Here is a 21,905-nt window from a genome sequence, read left to right as displayed (position 1 = left end):
CTCCAGCACTTGAAAGTGGTCTCGCAGCATATGGAATAGGCCCCCTTACTACACTTGTGATGTGATTTAAAACACTGGCGGTATCATAGAGTTTGGAGTGTATTGAGATTAATGATCCTTCTCATTGCTCACATAATGTTAGTGTCTTATCTCCTGAGCATGTCCAGCTTTTGAAAAAATGTTTTTGAATAGTGTAAAAAAAACAAACAAAGAAAACCCCCCAGGATTTTTAGCTCTATCTTCTGAGGTTATCATGTTAACCTTTAGCCTGCAATGGGTTCTGGGGAGAGATTCATTTTAAACCGCCTGACACTTAATATTTCAAACGCTTTCATCTACTTCTCTCCCCCCCTGCTCCTAATGAAGCATCAGATTTAAAAAAAACAAAAAAAAACAGGTTTGGATAAAACTATCATCTTTTTACTTATTTAAATGTACCTTTTTATAACGAACCGTTTCCTTATTTCTCCAAAACAAATCCTTGACCCACTTGACCTGCTCATCATGTCTAGTCTGTTCTCTATATAGTATGCACTTGGACTTCTCTCTCGTTACATCTCCCAACATTCTACTTAGATTGTAAGCTCTATGGGCCAGGAGACTTCTTGCGCTTGTGGGTTAGTTGTTCCTTGTTGGTCCACCATATACAGTGCAATGTAGTTTATCCTACGCAGCTGCCGCTAAAATCTGAAACTCGTATTTTAGGCACTTCAAAATGTAACCTGTTTCCAATCCCTAGCAATTCTTTCATCTAGTTTTAATGGATCACTTATTAGGGTAAATGAAGGAAACCAATTACAGGTGCAACGTACTAAATATGTTCCTATTTGGAATGTTTAGGATGAGTTGCTCTAAAGTGTATAATTAGCAGTTTTAGCAAGTATATCAGAGAACTCCAATGGTAAATCTAATTTTGCAGATGAAGCACTGCCAGGGGGATAGGAGCAGACTGTCATTACTAAAATACCTTCTATTTGCAGTCCTGCCGCTTTCCACATTACCACCGGGTATTGTAGGTAGAGCAAGTACCATGAATTTCAAGCCTGAGTGCTGCAATCAAAGTGTTTGTTTTATTAATGTCCTCTTTATTTTTGTGTGTTGAAGGCAAAGTAATGTGAAATGTGTTTCCAAAGTGACACAGGCCACAGTTCAGTCATGAACAGTTATCCACTTTTGAGACCAGTCTTAGGCTAGGTCCCCGGTGGACGCCCCTCCCCCCCACCCCCCCGGCACAATGCGCGATGCGCGACCACATTTAGCAAAGACAAGGATTTTGTCTTTGCTAGTGGCGACGGAGCACTGGCCACGTTACGGCGGCGGTTCAGCCAATGAGGGAGAGCCAGTCGCATGACGTCATGGCCACGCCTCCCCATCGCGCTGCTGCCGGGAACGAGCCCCGCCAGACACCCTGTTGCGTGTGTGCTGTGTGCACTGGGGCCTTAGCCTTGGGTTGTTTTTGTCTTCCTGTGTACACACATGGTTTGAACATTTTTACCTTACTGCAAGGGTGCTCAACACCAGTCCTCAAGACCCTCTCCCCACCCCCCTCCATCCCCCCCCCCCATCCCCACCCCTCCACCGTTCCCACTCCCCCCCCCCGTTCCCACTCCCCCCCCCGTTCCCACTCCCCCCCCCGTTCCCACTCCCCCCTGTTCCCACTCCCCCCTGTTCTCTCTCCCCCCGCCTGCTCTCTACCCCACACTGAGCCTCTGAGTGAGCCATGTGTGCTGAAGCAGGGACTGATTACGCCACCTGTGCTTAATCACTGCCCCCCCCCCCCCCCACTATGCAAGGTTGACATGTCGATTTCTAAAGCGGTTCTGCAGCTGCTGTCCTTTAGCACCATGTTACGCACCATTTTCCCCTCATCGTGGGAGAGTGGACAAGTGGGTTTTTAGAGCACTGTGTGAAAATACATACGTATTATAATATAAGCCCAAATTGACCAAACTATACTATTCTATTCCATAAGACAGAATGGGCTGGAATGTCTTCTGGCAATGCACCATCATGTAAACAATGTCGTTGTACGATATTCACATGCAATAGATCAGGAGGTTCCTACATCGAGAGCATTTGAGAGACGGAAATTGACTTTTTATGTCTTCCATCGTGTGTGTGTGCGCATGTGTGTGCGTGTTCGTGTGCGTGTTCGTGTGCGTGTTCGTGTTCTCAAGGCTGCCATACTGGTTGTGAGTGGCTTTTGTTCAGAGGCTTTGCAGAGCTGGTAGTGTTTTTTTCTTTCTTTCTTTCCCCCTATATTTATCAAGTGGGTTTAACTGCCAGTGTATGGGGGAGGAAGTCTCCTTACTGGCAGCGTATAAAAATGCCAGCGAAACAATAACGTGCGCATGAATGATGGTTTGGAACTCTCCAGGCAACGCTTGGCTTGTTTTCACCTTAACCTTCACTTCCAAGCAACACTCTTTTATTTAATTTTAATACTGTATGTTTATATAAAGCTGTGATGAATGCAGCATAGAAAGTAAAAGAATAAGCACACAGTGGCTGAAACTGGAATCAAAACCACTAACTGGTGTATTAAAGAGCATGACTAATTTGATCAATTGCTGTTCAATATATTGCAAAATGCTCTAGAACAGGGGTGCACAAACTTTTTTCCCTCTCTGCACCCCTGCTTGCTCCCACCCCTCACTCTTGCCCCCTCCATACCTTGTTTTCTGCGCTCTGACATCAGCGGCGTTATTTGACGCAACGTTGCCATGACGAAGCGTCGCCAGAAGCTCCCGGAGACAAAGACAGAGACATAGAAGCCTGCGTATGATCCCCGGCATTTATTTTAAATGCTTTGGGGAGGAGCGCAAGGCCTCTGTAACCGCCGTGCCCTCCCCCCCGCCCCCGAAAATCTTATGCCCTCAAGTTTGCGCACCCCTGCTGTAGAACAGGGGTGCGCAACTCCGGTCCTCAAGCCCCCCCCCCCCCCCCTACCCAACAGGTCAGGCTTTCAGGATATCCCAGCTTCAGCATAGGTGGCTCAATCTGAGGCCGTCAACGATTGAGCCTCTGAATTTTTATAACAAACAGCTATGCGGGGCATCCGTGGTGAGACCGTAACATGCGAAATCCAGGGCCAATAAAGTTATCAAGCCTTAAAGTAAGTGCTGCTGATGTGTTGCACATACTGTAGCTGTGTTTATGAGGGCTACATATGTTTTGTACCTGTAAACCAAGCACACATCTGACACAAGCAGAGGTTTTACACAATCTCTGTGCTTGGATGAACAATTGTCTTTGCTATGCTAATTACCTTCATACCTATACCGTGGAGCCATCTTTTCAACACGACTACCAAACGGTTAGAACTGGTCTGATCAAGCAACATCTTTGCCTTTTTAACCGAGTGGGGGTTACAGTTGACGTTGGGCAAAGAGAATATATTTGTTTGATGTGCTACAGTTCTCCTGGCTTATTCCCAGCAGGAGAAAGCTTGTTTTCAGCGGTGCCCTTTGTCTGGAAGTGTTTACAGAGGAGTAAAAAGAATTTGCTAACCGTCACGTTCATAACAGAAGAAACGTGCGTGGATGCAGCGAGCAGAATTTTTTTTCGTTGACTGCATTTCTCGTTTTGGTGAGTACAAGTTGGCTATCATTTTTTCGCTTTTGATCCTCAGAAGATAGAACAGTTGACAGTCACTAATGAACAGCATAGGTGGTTTCATTTCTTCAATATACTCCGCTGTTGATTAAAAGGCTTATGTTTGAGACAGGGTAGCATCATTGAGAAAGCGCCAGTGACGGCGTAGGAGGAGGAGCTAGTTTTTCATGTGGATGTAACACATTTTTATGTAGCTTAATAAAGATGCCTTTATTTTTATTATTTTTGGCCGGTGAGTTCCGCTTTTGTCCGCGATTTTGGATGTCATACCGATCCCTCTTTTCTTCATAGCATCATTAGGAACCTGGTTGTACATCCTTTTTGGGAAGGTTCCGGCATTAAAGCAGCAGTCCAAGCTGCAGTTTTTTTTGTTTAAATTGTATTTTTTTCCCCCCTTTAATATGTGCATCAATACAATCCACACAATGAGTAATCCGCTAAGTTGCTGATCGATCTGTTCTCCTGTGATCGGCGAAGATTCGGCTCGGGGTTCATGAAATGGCTGTACGGGTAGCAAAAGAGCACCAAAGATGCAAAGTTCTGTGGTCAAGATCATGTGACCAAGCAGTCACTAGATACAATTGGTGCACTGCTAGACAGATGGCAGGGCTCAAAAAGGCGGTGTGCCAGAGCCTGTTTCAGGAGAGGAAGGGGGATGTGACTTTGTAAATTGTTGCTATAGTCTTAAATTGACAATAAGTCCCAGCTAGTCTACTGATTTCCCCCCCCCCCCCCCCCCCCTGGCTTTTAGTTGTAAGACACTTGGTTTTCAAGGCCACAGGTTAATTGTTCTTTGTTTGAAAATGCAACAAAAGAGAGGGAGGGAGTGGGTAGGATGGTACCTTTTTATTGTACTAACAAGTAGTTGTGTTACAAGTTTTCAAACCTCTCAGGGACCTTCATATCAACTACTTGTTGGTCCAATAAAAGGTGGTATACCACATACTCCCTCTCCCTCCTTTGTTACATGCGACATGGGAGAAATGACCAACACGGTGACCCACCCTTCTTGGCCTGTTTGAAAAGTGATTTATGATGACATCATTCAGTCAAACTTAAAAACATGAGTCGCTGATCAGCTTAAATTCATTGGACCCCGAGAGGCAAAAACTTCATTTTTCTACGAGATACAAGAACAGTAAAGCCCATTACTTTAAGGGTGAATGTAACCGCTTCCGTGGCCACGGAACCTCTGACACATCGCTTGTCACATGATGGCAATCACATGATCGCTCTCCTGAACGCTCCCACCATCAATTCCTCCTTCCGGAGATTGAAAGGGGAGGCTCCTCCCCTTTCAGTCTAGTGCAGGAGTGGCCATCTCCAGTAATCAAGAGCCACCGACAGGTTAGGTTTTCAGGATAATCCTGCTTCAGCACAGGTGGCTCAATTACCGTGCCACTGCTTGAGTCTCCAGTGCTGAATCAGTGGCATGGTCATGAGCCACCTGTGCTGAAACAGGGATATCCTTAAACCCTGAAAGTGTTGGTGGCCCTTGAGGACTGGAGTTGGCCTCATCTCATCTGGTTGGGGACTAGAAAACCAACAAAAACAGCCTACAGTGTGCCACCCATCATGGCGTACTTTGTTCGTCTATGGGTCACTGCAGGTTTCCCCACTCTCCAAGGTTACCCTTTTGAGTAATAGTTTGGGTATGTGCTAGGAAGGGTGTTAAGACGCATAAGACTGAACTTGACAAAGGTTATGCTTCTATTCGAAGGGATATCCCTTTGTGGGAAGCTGCTTGGAAAAGAATAGTAGGAACTGAGCCAAACAGATGGGTGGAGAAAAATGACTGTGAATGTCTCTGCTTTTCCTCTGGTGTCTAAGTCGGTTATTTCCTTTTTTGCTATTGAATTGGATAATATTGTTTTAAACTTACCAGGCGTTACGTTTGATATGTGGTATTTTGAATCCGCTCTGACCATCTTTAAATCTACGTTTTTTTTCGACCTTAAACAAGCTGCATTAATGAACCCCTTAGATTTCAGGTCTGCGCGCTCTTTCCGTTGAAGTGGATTTGGCTGAGATCATAGTGCGTGCGGCGGAGCGATTTTCTGCACTGTGATCGGGGGCGTGACCGTGACGTCACGAGGCTGGCTCGCCCTCATTGGCTAAACCACTCTCGTCACCCGGCCGGTGCACGACAACATCAAAATTTTCTGTAGGCTCAAAATTCTGCCGTGCGGTCGATCTTGCTCGCGCTCACTATGGCCGGCCCTGTAGAGCTGCTGCACTTTGTGTCGCGCGCAGTGTAAACGGGGCCTTTGAAGGGGAAGTCTCACTCCGCTGGTGCAAAACATTTAGTAAATAACGCATGCATTTAATCTTCTTTAAAGCTAACATTGTACTTGGTTGATTTCCTTGAATATTAATTAGGTATTTGCCTCGGCAGCGCCGGTAATGAAGCTATTTGTCATTTCTCTCCCTCTCCCCACCCCGCCACACCTAATGTGTTAGGTCTCCAATAGCACTAGTGTTATCAGTGACATCATAAAACAAATCCGGCGGCCTACTGCAATGTGTAGCCGGACTTGAACATTAAAAAATCAGGCTATGCAATACCAATTTCAAGCACTGTTTTTGTTTCAAATAAAAGTGCAAAAAGAGTTAAGCATATTGAAGTTTTATAAACCTGAAAAAAAGAAAGCGGCCATTTTGTCCCTTTGTCATTGATGCAGGGCCAGACTTTGACTTTCTGAGGCCCTAAGCTATGTCAAGTTTGAGGCTCCAAAAAGAATAGAAAGACATTTATTGTTCTTACTGAAGGGACCATTGAACACAGACATGAAACTGAAAGGAATGAAAGCATTATACTAGCATTGTTATATACAGAGAGGGCGGTTTAAAGCTAAAATGAACGGTTTTTGCCCATCACATTCATCTTAATATTAAAATATTTTCTTTCCTGATTTTCGGAGAGCAAAGCCATTGATGTCTTCAAATGATAAGCTACAAAGTTTGTCACTTCCGATGCACATGATGCCTGGGGTCATATTTGATCAGAAATGTCTATTTATAGAGAATCATCTTTTCCCCATATCTTTATTTATCATCTGATTTTAAACTTGAGAAATGCATTATTTTCTGTTTGTGAGGCCCATCATATTGTGAGACCCTAAGCTGTAGCTTCGTTAGCTTAGGCTGCGGCCGGGCAGGGAGTGAGCACGCTTGTGTGCGGTGACAGGAGGGTGCGGACATGACGTCACAGAGCTGGTTCACCCTTATTGGGCGAACCGGACAAATCTCACGTTTATGCGATCAGCACTTCCCAGCCACGCCTGTGCAATTAGCACATGCCGACTGCGCATGCGCGGACGGCAGTTGCTGGTAACTACTCACACGCATGATTAGCAGTTGCTGATCGCATGTGCACGAGCAGCAGGGAAATGCCGACCGCGCATGCGCTGCCGGTGCTTGCCAGCGGCACAGAAAACCGAGATATAGAGCCCGATAGTCGGGACGTGTGGTCACCCTACATAGGGGCCTCTGGAGTGCAATGGCCCATGCCTCACTAGGTATGTTATTAGGGCTCAAAGGTAGGGGTGGCCAACTCCAGTCCTCACACGTACCAACAGGTCAAGTTTTCAGGATATCCCTGCTTCAGCACAAGTGGCTCAATCAGTCTGAATGGTGGGTCACCTGTGCTGAGGCAGGAATAGCCTTAAAACCTGACTTTTTGGTGGCCTGTGAGGACATGGGATTGAAGCAGGCTGTCTCTGGAGCTGAACCCCATTCATTTCAGCTCGGGTGACCCTCTGCTTCCGGAGATACTTATCTCCGTATTTGGTGCCGGTAACCGCTTCGGCTGATCTCGCTGGGCTTTAAAGTTTGAAACATCATGTGAGCCAATATGAAGCCAAACCCGATGACGTCATGGCTTCCTATTGGCTCGAAGGGCGCGGGAGCTTTCAAATATGGCCATTGCTTGATCCCCACAATGTCAGCTGAGTGAGCTGGAGCGGCTACTGCCACCCGCTGACAGAGGTAGGTATCTCCGGAAGCAGGGGGTCCCCGTACTGAAATTAATGGGGTTCCACTCCGGAGACCACTGCTTCAATTCCTTTACTTGGGTTTTTTCCTTTTATTGGGAAAGCTTGATGGAGGTGCATATACATGTCCTTTTTGAGAACAGAGTTTTTATTAACGGTTTTATTATACAAATACACAGTTGAGGGAAAAATTATACACTTATTCATATACATACATGGATGCCCACACACAGGTAAGCATTATATAGATCCAAAAAAAAAAACCAAAGTGCTATAAGGAGAAAATGATATAGTTTAAAGTTCCATTGCTTTATTACAACTATGTTTTGAAGTGAATCGGATCACTTGAAATGAGTGTCATTTATAATAATTCGATGTGTTTGCTAGATGCCTGTTGGATACCTATTGTAAATCTGAAGCACATTGCCAGACAGAACAGCACTTACTGCTGATAAAAGATGACAATTTGGCTTTCTTGTGTTGATTGGCAGGGTACTTAGTCATTATACTGCCAATGGAAGAAAAGCCATTTTTAGGCACTGGAGAAATAGCCCAAATTTGAATTTATCTTCTTGGATCATCTCTCCGTCAGAGTTGTGTGTGTGTGTTATACTTAACTTTCTCTATACAAAGGAATTCATGGCGCTTCATTTTGGAAAGGGTGCTCTTAACCAGGCCAAATTCTTTATGTAGAATTTATGCAAGTCATCAACTCAGATCTCAACCTGTCACGAACGGCACTCCTGTGAGCTTGTGACTTGTATATGTGACAAGGTTTAGTGCACACGGCTATTTAGCTGATGCACTTTTTACCTCCACTAGGTCTCTTAAATTAATATTCTCCTCTCAAGCTGTCTCAACTATCTTAAATTGCTTCCACCACCAAAGCGATATTAATATTCACTTGCAGAGTCTTTGGTCCCTGTTTATTAAGAAAAATCTGTAATTACACACAATCTCTTGTAGCAAAATGTGTCCGAAAATGTAATTACTCTTCAAAACGTGCAAAGTTCGATCAATACTTATTACATTTTAGATTTAATATACAAAAATAGTGCAGTGCTTCGGTTACAGAAAAAGATCATTACTAAAAGATATAGTACAATATATGAAGTTTCACAAAATAAAAAGATAAACAGACAAATACTATACGTTGCCACATATCAATATCTGGTTTCTTCAAAAGAGGTCATTGGAGCAAGAAAGATGAGAATTCACGTCTGGTTGGCATGAGACACTCCTCTGTTAAATTCTAAATTTATATTCCTAAATTCCTTTAATTTAAACACAGCATAAGCCCACCGTGTGTGTAGCCTTAACCCCTTTCCTCATCAATCTGTAATGACACACTTGTGGCTTAAAAAAAAAAGAAAAAGATTTGAATTAAAAGAATGCCTGAACATATCCAATGTCTCGTAGCTCCTAGAATAACGTTATTCATATCACTATGTTCGGGTGAGTTTGCTGCGTGTAAGGAGACTATTTAAATGTCTGCTTCCGAAGTTTGAGCGACAAATTGATATCTGACCTTTGCATTCTCACAATCCTGAAGTGTTTCGTATCATTTAATTTGTTTAATTGCAACTGTTACGAAGATTCATCTAATTCTCGTGAATCTTTGTCAGATCCATGATATTGCAAATTAAGTACATTGAAACCATTCTGTGGACCAGTTCGAGGCAGCAACCTCTGGTATTCCCAGAACACCAAAGAATAACTTTCAAAATGCATTAACAGGTTTCCACTGTCAGAAGAAGTTGTGATGCTATATTTCAATCATCCAAGTTCCAAAACCAGGTGTTGACCTTAGATAACCTCACTCCTAGACCAACACAAAAGCCAGGCATGTCAGAGGCCTGACCTGCCATAAAAACAATTCCTTGTATATTTAAGAGGTACAACTTGCAATTAAAATGAAAGTCTAGTGTGCCAGATTTTATTAAAATACTGAATATCTTCTGGCCTTAATACACAACTCATTGAAACATATAACATGTAATTATCCATAGACTCGACCAGAGTCTGCCCTAAGCAGTAATTTCAAATTTGCAGTACATGACTATGCAATTGAACAATATAGGTATAAAGAATTATTGACCTGAAGATGAATGGGGTAAAACCTCCTGTTGTTTTTTTCTGTTTGTTGAATTATAGACGTAAAAAACTTTCTGTTTGAGGGCTTTTACAAATGGCCACTGATTTTCTTAAAATTGCTTTGTGAACCGACAATGGTAACTGCTGTTTTTATGTTTTTCTCCATGAGCGATGATTCTTTTTAAAGTTGGATGCTTGGTAGCTGCCCAAAAAGCAGCATTTTGTAAATAATTTAGCAATCTAGTTGGCTTCCTTAAATGAATGTACCCATGCTTAACCCTTTGAGTAACTGAAGAACAGATCCTGCGCTCCTACCAATTTGGGCTAAAATATACTAGTGACATGTTTACATTTAGAACCTACGTCTGTGCGACAAAGGAGTCATTTGGTTGCATCTTTGCATCAAAACATGATTCAAGCCTGCCAACCTCGTCAAGGTAACCTCCGTTTAGCAGGTACCTACACTGAATATAAATCCTGTGAACTAGACTTGGTGAAATATGTGAAAGTGCCCTGAAGTGGTTAAATAAATGAAGCATGCTTTTGTGATTAAGTGCAATTAAAAGCAGTCCAAGCTTACACTAGGGTGTTTGTTGGCAGACTTGAATCATGTTTTGACCAAATGACTCCTTTGTTACACACTTTGGTTCTAAATGGAAACATATCACTAGTATATTTTAGTCCCAATTGGTAGAAGCGCAGGATCTGTTTTGTTTTCCATATACCGTATTCCCTTAATTGTAAGACGCCATCGATTGTAAGACGCACCATCGATTTTGGCCCTTACAATCAAGGAAAATCACTTTTTCACTTGGCATGTTTCAGGAGAGGTCCCATGTCAGCGGAGGATAAAGAGGGTGGCGGCGGCAGGAGAGGTCCCACATCTGCAGAGGGTTGAAGATGGAAAGCGGGTGGGAGAGCGGCGGTGGCAGGACAGGTCCCAAGTCTGCAGGTGAATGAAGATGAGACAGCAGGCGGGCGTGCGGTGGCAGCGGCGGAAGGAGATCATAATAGCAGGAGAGCTGAGCAGGAGCAGAGCGGCATAGAGGAACTGCTGGGGAAGAGCACACTGTAACCGGAAGTTGACCGGTATCTGACTTCCGGTGTTACAGTGTGCTGTTCCCCAGCCGTTACCTATGCCGCTCTGCTCCTGCTCAGCTCTCCTACTGCTATGATCTCCTTCTGCCACCGCCCGCCGTCTTATCTTTATTCACCTGCAGACTTGGGACCTGTCCTGCCACCGCCGCCCTCTTAGCCGCTTTCCATCTTCAACCCTCTGCAGACGTGGGACCTCTCCTGACGCTGACGCCCGCTTTGTCCTCCGCTGATATGGCACCTCTCCTGAAACATGGTAAGGGAAAAGAGTGGGTTAGTAGACACTGTAAAAAAATAATAATAATAATTTTAATACATCGAATCTAAGACGCTCCCCGATTTCAGACATGTAAAAATCAAGGAAGAAGGTGCGTCTTAGAATCAAGGAAATACGGTATGTAAGGCCAATCCTTTAACCAGCAGCATACGCCATAAAGGGTGGTGCCCAGGTAATATGTACAGTTTAACCCGTTGCGTGCCAGAGGACTGGCAGTACTTGAGTGGTACTGGTCTTCCTGCACTGAACCACGTGATAGTAACTGTCCATGGGCAGGCCCTTCAGGACATGAAGAGGAGGATGCTTCAGTTCAAACTGTCATGTTCACCACTCCATTGGAAAGAAGCTTTTAATGCTGTACCTTACGTGTACATCAAGGCTCTCCAGCTGGCGACCCGCTGACCCAATGTGTCACGGGAAGGACCTTGTTGGGACATTTGGACTCTCAGCTGCCCAGCCCACACGAGCAAAGTGCAGTTTTTCGTACTGTCCCTTGTACATTGATAATGTAAATGCGGGTGTTACACATGCTTGCAAGATATTGAATGCGGGTGCGGGTGTTACTTATGCTTGCAAGATATTGGGTGCGGGTGTTACACATGCTTGCAAGATATTGAAATATAATGTTCATGTTTTTAAATGTATCTAAAATTACATTAAATTTAATGCGGCCGTTCTGCTCCTAACCGTTTTCTGATCTGGCCCCTTTGGGGAACTGGTTAAAGAGCCCTGATAGACATCATAGGGCCCTATAGTGCCGTCTTTTATAACCGGGATTGCCGTTGGACGCCGCATTGTCACGGCTGTGTCGTCACTATAAGGAGCCGGTAAGCGGCAGTTAGAGGCCCGCGATCTCCCCCGGCAATTAATTTAAATACCTGGGAGGAAACTGATGATACAGTTTTAATAGTTTTATTTTTGAGTGAATCGGTTCACTGAAAGCTGCAATTATTATTATTATTGGAACATGTCACGTTTTGTTTTTGGTAGATCCAAACCAGTTGGAGAATCGTACGTTCGTTTAAAGGTTGCGTGATGATTGTTGGTGCACATACGTCATCTCGTGTACTGTAATTTCAGAAACATCGATGGCAGTTAGGGCTGGTTGTATTTAATAACATGGGCTTAGATTTTCGTAGCGGATTCAGCTAGATCACTTCACAGGCTATCAAATCGTGCAGTCACGTGTAAGGACAGCTGCAGATATTGAAACAGCAATTATTTAAACTTCTCTTTGATAGCTAATGGGGTCTTGGAAATGCTACTTTCGCGAAGCTGTGAGATGCTACAGGTGCCAACTATGTTATGAACCTCAAACGGACACCTCTGTTAATATGTATTGCAAGGATCTCTGTTCAAATGGGTTTCTGGGGTTTCTTCCCTTGCGCTAATGGCAGCGCACACAGATGAGAACCTCCGATATCCAAACCGAAAAAAACCTCAAAAGGCAGATAGAAAAAAAAAAAAAGTGAGACTTTTCCAAAAGTGACAGGAGAATACAGATGAAGAAAGCTGTCATGCATGAAAGATAAATGAATACACAGAGCTGTATCAGACCCGGAGGGACAAAAGATTAGAGAACATTAGAATCCATTACTGGGATGTTCTCAAAGGGACACGTAGCTACAAGAAGATAAGGCAAAAACAACAGATGTCCTTCCTTTAAGGACAATGACTCCTTTAGTTGTGTGAACTGGGGGCCTAATTCTGAAAAGGAGGAGGCAAGATGTATCCAAGTCAATGACGGGTAGAAAGCTAGGATTATCTATCAGCTGGCCATGTCACGGCGGCGGTTCAGCCAATGAGGGTGAACCAGCCGCGTGACGTAATGGCTGTGCCCTCGCCGCGAGTTGCCTGAAGTCTTTTAGAGTGCTCGGATGCAGCGAACGAACGCCGCTGGGCACCCTGTCGTGCGTGCACAGGGGCCGTAGCATAAAGGGTGTGAAAGTGCAGTCCCGTTTAGGGCCCAGTGTGAACTAGCTGTAGATTTAATAATTAAAACAAGGTGATTTGATTTAGCATTTTTCTTGACGACCATAGTTTTTGAAGTATTTTATCATTGCAAGTCTGAGTTAATCTTTTATGCTTACTAAGTGACTTTCGGTATTCGTTCATACAATTTATATTGACGTGTGTGTGTGTTCATCCATTGTTTTATCATATCCAAGTATGATTATATATAGAAATGACGCATGAAATAAGTTATGGTGGGTTAAAAAAAGCAAATAAAAATATTCCTTGTGAGCACATTCACATGTCTCAGACAGATCGGCAACCCTGCCTTTCCCCATTACCTCTTGGCATACCGTGCTTCTACTGCAGCTAGGGATTCTGGGAAATTACATGCAAATGAGGCATGTTAATGTACTCAAGTGATATTTTTATTTGCTAATAAAATAATAATAAACCGATGGACATTTTAACGAATCCTTGTTAAATTCGTCCTATGTGGGATTACACCTTTAAAGTACCCTCAACTGTTTTTATTCTCTGCACAGTTTAGTTGCAAGATTTATAATATGTTGACATGCCCTTGACACTGATTTTGTGTTTTTTTCCCTCCCTTATCAGGTCAGTTTGGGAACCCGTTGAGTAAATACATTAGACATTATGAAGGACTGTCCTACAACATGGATGGATTACACCAAAAGCACCAACGTGCCAAACGAGCTGTAACCCACGAAGACCAGTTTGTGCATTTGGATTTCCATGCACACGGCAGGTGAGCCTCTGGTTTTAATACTGCAGATACCGATGCTGCTGATGGGTATAAACACCAGCAGCATCTTCACTGAACCTCTCCTATCATGCAAGTGTCTTGCTCTCTTAGCATTTCCTGCTCTTAAAAATAATCTTTTTCATATCTAGTGCATGAGGTAACCGCCGACCGCACTGGCCTCTGTAGGGTGGGAGAGGTCGATTTTTAAGATCCCGGACGCTTAATATTTCAATTGCGCGTATCTCCTAAATAAAGCCTCTGATTAAAAATAAATTAAAAACAGATTTGGAAATGGGCTGAGGTTCTTTTAACCATTTGGTTGGCAGAGGGGGCGCGGCGCCGGAGTTGCTCCGGCCTCTCAGGGCGCAGTGAGGTCACATGACCTCCGTTTCCTCACCAGGCAGATTGCATCCTGCGCTTCATGGGAACACAGGACGCGATTTAAGGGGCAAACGAAACCTCTGTTGGGCATTACGTGGTCACTACATGATGGGATCCCTGAAGTGCCCGTCCCTGTGACTTGGTGATTGCATCCCGGGGCACCCAAAGGTTAGCGTAAATATGAAAAAGGCGTTCAGCGTAACCCTAATCTAATGGGCATCCCTAGAAACATTCAATCACCAATAAAATGGCTTTTTAAAAATGGTTTCCTCTGTCAAGTAAATTTTTTTTTTTTTTTTTTTACATTTGTTGGGTCCTATAAAATCCTTTGTTCTGTACTAATTATTTTACTAAAAATAGGGGAATTACATCATACAAAACCGGGCAATCAACAATTTGTTTTTAAAGGGTCTGATCCCAAAGGACATAAGGTCGTGATTGGAAAAACTTTCCCAAGCATTCCAGTTTGAATCTCGTACATGTAACCTGTTAAACAGTTCATTGGTTTTAAGACCCTCTGCTCATTAAAAGTTGTAACCCCATATAGTCGACCATTTGAATTTCTTATGAAACTCTATTAGAGGATGGTACTGCGTTAGCCCGAAGAATAGACAAACTAGAGTAGACGTAATACCTTTTAATGGCCAGCCCGTGGTTACAAAAGAGGGCAAGCTTTCAGGGCCACAAAGGCAGATTTGTTTACCATCTGCCTGAAGAAAGGGACCTTTGTCTTGAGAGCTTGCACTTTATGCAATCACAGGTTAGCAGTTAAAGGTATCCCCTCTACCCTTTTGTCTTGGGGGGCCTCTGAAAGTGGTTGTCGATAGTGTTTTATTTGCCCTTATCACACCCTGTCCTCTTCAGAGAACCAATAAAGATGTGAAGAATGGGGACTGGCTGTACAAGCAGTGCTGAACACAGTGACATCACACAGTGACATCACACAGTGGAAATCAAACCCGCCCCAAGTCTAACTTAAAAAAATTAATTACAAATATTTATAGGTATCATATTTGGGTAAAAAAAAGTATCAATTACGCAGGTGACACCTCATAAAGATGTCACTGCAATTGGTTCACTTTCGTCCTACTGTAGGATTGCCCCTTTAAGCTTGGTTCTTCAAAACAATACTTTTGCTAGTTCCCATGGTGCTTAAAAGAAGTCTTATCTGTGCTCCCGGTTTCATTCATTACATATAGCTAGCTACCCCTCCCTCTGTTTCAGTGAGTTTTACACATCCTCTATCAGCACAACCAGACTGCTATCGGATGTGACATTTCTAACCTGCTACAAGCCCCGAGATAAAATAGTACAGAATCAAAGCCGTCGATCACCACATATATTAAACAACCTAATCAAGTTGTTTCGTGATTGATGTGTTATCAATTTAAAACACATGCGTAGCGCACAGACTGAGAGAAATGCGCTTTATCTGAAAGGAGAAAGGAAAGATTTGGAATAAATACAAATGTGACTGCTTTCTGTAACAGAAAAATAGATTAGTTTTGACTTTGCAATGTGGGGTACAGGTCAGGCACGTGGAGATTTAGAAACTAGTCTTGGGGTGCATAGAAGCTTCTGCACTGTGCTGTACGGAAAGGGAATAAGGGTCTTTCAAGTACTTCCCCCAAATCCCTGCGTACGCTTCCCAGACTGTGCACTAGCTGCATGGAAGAAATCTGGTAATTGTGCAACGGAATAAAAAGCGACCTTCACCATTTAGTGCGTTTGAATCAAAATGTTAGAGGTGTTAATGTATTTTTCTGGCATGTTTATAATTTACAGTCTGTAGCAGTAATAATAATTATGATTTATATTGTGAATGTTTCACAAGGATTATTCCTAGACTTTAAAAAAAAAAAATTATTATAATTTTTGTTTTATAAAACAGGCTTTTTTTCACATTGATTTTGCCAGGTTAGCATTACCAAGCTTTTGGTATATTTTCTGTAGAGATTTATTCCCTTCCTGCTTTAAAGTTATAAATATGTGTTAAAAAAAAAAAAGCATTCATAGCAAGTAGGGAAAATGGGCAGACGCGGTTGGACAAACGGCCATTTTTGTTATTTTTCTTTCTTTTTAAATATTTTTTTAATTCAATTTTAAAGCTGTGAGAGTTACAACCGGACATGCTGTTTATTATTTGTTTTCATAAATGTTTTCACTACTTAGTTATCCATTGCTGATGGCTCTGGCAGTGGAGCGGTTAACTAACCCCGTGTATCATGTATTGCCGCTAACATTTAACCAAATCCAGCCAGATCTTGCTGTGTTGGTTATACATTTGTCCATTACATATTAACATTCTTGGAGATGATAAATCCCCGTCCTAGAAGTGAAACAGTAACCTTCTTAGGCCTCGGGTATGGTCAGCGCTTATGCGCTGACCCGTGCTGAGGCGTGCTGCTGGTCGGCACTGAGCCCCTGCAGCCGCAATGAGAGCGGCTTTAGCAGGGGCTCGCGCACGCGTCCGCACGCTTGGGGAAGCGTGTGTCTGACGGAGGTTTGAAATTTGGCGCTCGCCGGAGCTTAGGGCGGGTCACTCCGTGACGTCACTGGCCCGCCCCCAGACCTGCCCCCGACACGCCCATGGACGGCGCGCTGTGCCTCAGCGCGCCTCCGCACTGTTATAGGCACAATGTCCCAGGCCTTATTCAGTAACGTATGTTACATTGTATTTTTTTCTTTGCAATGTGAAAACTATTGCTTGACCCCCGAGGGATTTGCGAGGGGTCTCCCAAAAAAATAAACAATGGAGGACCCCAGCCTGCACCTTGGCATGGCTGTCAATTACAGTAGGAGCTTTAAGAGTCGCTCCCCACAATGCTCTGCAAACAGCAGAAATGCATTGTGGGACATAACTTTGGAATCTCCCCCTATGTAGTGACTTTAACCATTATTCATTTATCTTTTTTTCACTCCCCATGGGTTACCCTTCAACACTTTTTTTTTTCTAGAGCAGCATCACATATATTTTACATCATCATCCCCTCTCCCTAACTAGACCCCCTGTTTTTACAGACGGGACCGGGGGTTCTCCAGAACGGAACATTGACTTTTTTTAAGCTCTGGGGGCCCCCAGTTCCTGGTGTCTGATGTTGAGAGTATTTCTTCTATTTAAAAACCTGTTAAAAACAACCAGACTGTCCAATAGAAGAAGCTACAACTAATGTTGCCGCGTCTTATTGGCCCGATATTTGTCCTGCGTTTTGTTTAAGCTGGAGAGAGAATGTGATACGGTAACTGTACAGGTAAGCATCCAGGAACCGGTGGTCCCCAGAGTAGTGCTGTGTCTGCTTTAAATACTTTTAAAAACAGCATTTTATTTAGGCGTCAACTTGTACAGTTTCACTTCTCATGTGATCGGGTGGGTGTCCCGTGGGGATTTCAGCAAACAAAGTTAGCATTGTTTTGTTACCAACTCCTTCTGCCCCTCCCAAATCCTTATGAATAAAAGCGTAGCATTAAACATACTTAAACTCATTGGGCGTCACTAGCTTTTTTCCAACCTCATTCAACTATGTTGATATGGAAGTTGTGAATCCTATTTTTACTTTGGCCTTCAGCTTACCGGATTTCCATGCATGAGAGACACACTAATACAGGATTGGCCAACTCCAGTCCTCAAGGGCCACTAACAGGTCAGATTTTCAGGATATCCCTGCTTCAGCACAGGTGGCTGTCAAGGCTGAGCCACTGATTTAGCCACCTGTGCTGAAGCAGGGAGTTAATGAAAACCTGACCTGTTGGTCGCCCTTGAGGATTGGAGTTGGCTACCCCTGCACTAATACAGTAAGTGTCATTAACATCTATCAAATCATATTTGGAAACGGCCGAGTTGCCAAGACGTTCTGCAAAAGTATTGTTATATTGCACTTGCTGGAAGCAGTGGCCGGTAGTTCGCTTCCTAGAAATGCTCTTTGCCATGCAGCAGTCATTACAGTTGCAGTTCCACTTGGCACGCAAAAACGTTTTGTGAACTACTTTGCAATGTGATTGTTTAAAATACTTTAACTCATGATTTCATTTGTTTAAAGAGGCCAAACCTATTCCAGTCTTGAAAATAGAGATTTAAAAAATCAGAGTAAGTGTGTGCATGTTACTGAAGTTTTTTTCCCCACCTTACGGGTCTGCTTATTGTCTGAGGGCATACGTTGAGGAGGAAGTACAGTATAAGGAACTTTTTGCCTATAGTTCTTCTAAAGCTATGCCAGGGAGTAGCTACAAGAGATCAAACCCAGAATTCAGCTGGCCACGTTTACAAACCAACCTTTAAAAGTAATACTAAAAAGTACCTGTAGTTATCCTATTTATCATCCAGACTTGGAGCCTTATTATTATTATCATCATCATCACTAATTTGTAAAGTGCCAACATATTCCACAGCGTGGTACGGGGGGGTACGGAGTGACATCAACTGAATAAACAGAATGGCATACAAGTAAGGGCTAACCTGTGCAAACAGATACAGAAGGCAGTGAGGGCGCTGCTCCTGAGCGCCTGCAATCTAGAGGGAATAAGGAGCAAAGTTGAAACACAAGTTAAAGTTTCTGCTCATTGTGGGATGGAGTATGGTCCAGCGGCACAGCCAATCCCATTAAGGTTTGGGGGTGTGGATGTTGGTGTTGGATAGCATGGAGTTTAGTTTAGAATTTATTTGAATGGACAGTAAGGTGTCTTTGAATGTCAGCGGCTGCCTTTTGGCAGAAGACTACATAGTAAATATGGCTTATAGAGAAAGCTCTTACAAATTCCCTGTGGCCTCCTTTGGCATTGAACGGGTAAATCATGCCTGCCATTCATTGTGCTTGCTCTCCTTCCAGCAGCAGTATGGACTGTGTATCCTGGAGATTATAATACCAAGGTTTTTATGGGCTTCTGTGGCTCCTATGTGTAAAACCATAATGGGGATAAGATTGAAGGCGTTTCCTTCATAAACTGTTAATATTGACTCTAACCTCTGCAAATAATCTGAAACCTCCTAAGATTGGTACAGGTAACTCAATGTATTACTTAATTTATCAAATAAAATCGTTTTGATTCCCACTGTATAAAACAATCAGCAAATTTATACAAGTACCTATGAACCAACAGGCATCCCCTGTTTTAGTAATTCTTTTATTCTTTTTTTTGTATATTGATTATTCTTATCGTAGGTGCCAAATAACTTAAAGTTACCAGTCAAGAAATCTGCAGTGGAAAAAAACAACTGAATAGCATGCAGCTTGCATTGTAACATCACACAGGCTCTGCTTTTGTTGCTGCAATGCTATGAGCTAGTGTTGGCCTTGAAAATCTATCGGCTTATTATTGTCTATTCCCTTCCAAAAGAATACAAAATGGTATATTGCTACTTATTCAGGACAAACAAACGTTAGAACAATGGGCCACGTGCTGAGGCTGGGTGGTGGACGACTGCAGAAACGAGGGAAGTGCAACGTCGCTGGAACATGTAGTACAATTGATTATTGTTTTTCCAGCGCCGTGTTGAGTTGAAGCCGAGCTTGACATTTAGTTTGTGAGGTTGCTCTTTTTTTTGTGCAGAAGAACAATTTTAGGACAATGGGAGAATTTAAAAGATCTGTCGAAACCTGGGACCACGCTGCAGGAACGGCTCTATTTTTACCGTTTTTGCATTAATTTGTGCTGAGATTTTGAACGTGGCATTTCTGGAGCTAAATTTAACACTCTTCAGCTACCGGGGGCCCCCTAGATCAAAATAAAGTGTGGAGTTCATGGGTGCAGTTCAATCTACTTGTGTGTTTACGTTACAAAAGGTGGGCCTGTGAATATAAAGTGCTTACCTGAACTGTTCTGTAGATGCTGATGGATCCGTTACACGCTGTTTGACATGTCCCTGCTCCATCAGTTCAGCTAAATAATAATGGCTAAATAAAATAAAGGCAGTGTAGGTCGAACTTGCTCCTTTATAGGTCTTCCAGTTGGAAAATCAGTGTGTATACAGCCCTCCTTAGTGGGATTTGCTAATCTGCATCAACCGTTCCATTGAATCGTATGTCTGTGATATGTTATCACCAGAAACAGAGGCTGTCTACACCTGTACCATGTCAGTACAACGCACATGCTTCCCTTTGAAGAAGCAATAGAATAGGGCAATTTTAAAAAATGTTTAACAAAGGATTGAAGCAGGGGGTCTATCTGAACCCTCATTCATTTCAGCTCCGGGGACCCTCGGCTTCTGGAAATACCTACCTCCGCAGGGGGTGCTGGTAGCCGCTCCTCTCGGCTAGCAGGGATCATGTAACGGCCGCTTTTTAAAGTTTGCGGGCTCATAGGAAGCTGTGACGTCGTCTGGTGTGGCTTCTTGTTGTCCCACGTGATGTGAAAGCTATAAACTTGCGGGGGGGTCCCCAGTGCTGAAATTAATGGGGTTCAGCTCTGGAGAACCCCGGCTTCAATTATTTTAAAATAGAAATCACCCCCTTTGACTGCTCCTTTAAGACTCTATAAAACCTGTTGCCTGTACTTCTGTTTTAGAAGCTCATTATACAATGCAATAGTTGTGTAATCCACATGACTAATCATAAGCCTTTATTTATTCGTCTTGTGTCACATGTTGGATGAAACAAGTCCTGTTACCCACGAATTCCCTAATCCTTGAAGCTAAGGATATAGCAGAGAGTCTAACATGATTAAATCAGCCAGGAAAGGTACGTCTTCCTCCTTTTGTAATACAACGTGTAATTAGTGGAGATGCTGGTGCCACGGTTCGTTCTGTCTGCAGTTCTTACATTTTAATCTGTGTGATGTTAAAGATACATACAGTAGATGTTAAAAGATCAAGAAAACACAAATGTTGACAGCAGTAAAAATAGTAAGTTACTGACCCTGTAAAGGTGAATCACACCCCCCCCCCCCCCATTTTGTAAAGAAGTTAACAATTGAATTTGATTCCTTTAAACAAATCTAACCAGGCTAAAAGCAGAGACTTCTGCTTATTTTTGTTTTGGTTGGAAATCGATTATAATTTGCATTTCTTAAAAGGCGGTGGATGGGGCAGTGTGTCGCTGCCATTGGTTTAAAGAGGGATCACCCTCTTGGTCAGTGTGAACATAAGTCAGGTCTGCAGCCAGCGGGGCGGCCTTCTCGTTAAAGAGTTGACGATTATTTACCTTGTGTTCAGTTAATACCCCGGATCTGTGGAGCAGAGTACAGACAGCAGATTTTGACACCATTTGTGTAACACCACATCCTCCTAGAGCCGTTATCACTAACTGCCAGCGCTTCCTGTTCTGCTATCTGCAAACACACGGAGGTGTACTTTGACCCCACTTTCCCGAGGAATGCACCGGAGGTCATAGCAAGATTGTATGTATTCTGGAGTGTAGGTTTTTCCAAACATGCCTATATGTTGTGAGAGCTTAATACGTTGGTTGGGAAGGTGGATCCCATGCTGACCAATAGAAGAACAATGTTTTATATTTGTTTTAGTTAAATCGGTAAAGAATACCTCATCAATCACCTCATGCTAATTTGTTTTAACATAGGATTGAAACAGGGCGTCTTTCGAGCTGAACCCTGTTGATTTCAGTTCTGGGAACCCCCAGCTTCCCAAGACACTTGCTTCCAAAGGGGTTGCCTGTTGCCACTTGTCTAGCAGCGTTTACATAATGGCGGAATGTCAAAGCTCCGGCTTTCTATTGGCCCGCGTGACGCGGGAGCTTTAAACTTTTCCGAAATAGCGGCATCACTTTGGAGGTTTATATCTCGG

At 43.3% G+C, this 21,905-nt stretch overlaps 1 protein-coding gene and 1 long non-coding RNA gene across 3 annotated transcripts in view; one reads left to right on the top strand and one right to left on the bottom strand.

Annotated features, from left to right (window-relative positions):
- Positions 1 to 21,905, top strand: part of ADAM10 (ADAM metallopeptidase domain 10) — a 152,445-nt gene that overhangs the window by 44,346 nt on the left and 86,194 nt on the right. The window contains exon 2 of one of the 2 annotated variants that reach the window (XM_075575796.1): positions 13,645 to 13,795. In XM_075575796.1, coding sequence (XP_075431911.1) covers positions 13,645 to 13,795 — 151 coding nt within the window. Of the gene's footprint in view, positions 1 to 13,644; positions 13,796 to 21,905 lie in introns of those variants that run through there. The other variant, XM_075575797.1, reaches the window with a different exon arrangement.
- On the bottom strand, positions 20,695 to 21,407 carry LOC142469265 (uncharacterized). The gene is made up of 2 exons (XR_012789008.1): positions 21,307 to 21,407; positions 20,695 to 20,933 (listed from the first exon to the last, which is right to left on the bottom strand). It is a non-coding gene; the product is annotated as an uncharacterized LOC142469265 (long non-coding RNA).

This window comes from Ascaphus truei, chromosome 18 (assembly GCF_040206685.1).
Source record: "Ascaphus truei isolate aAscTru1 chromosome 18, aAscTru1.hap1, whole genome shotgun sequence".
Taxonomy (NCBI): domain Eukaryota; kingdom Metazoa; phylum Chordata; class Amphibia; order Anura; family Ascaphidae; genus Ascaphus; species Ascaphus truei.
Note: the sequence above shows the minus strand (reverse complement) of the source record. Positions and strands in the feature narration are given on the sequence as shown.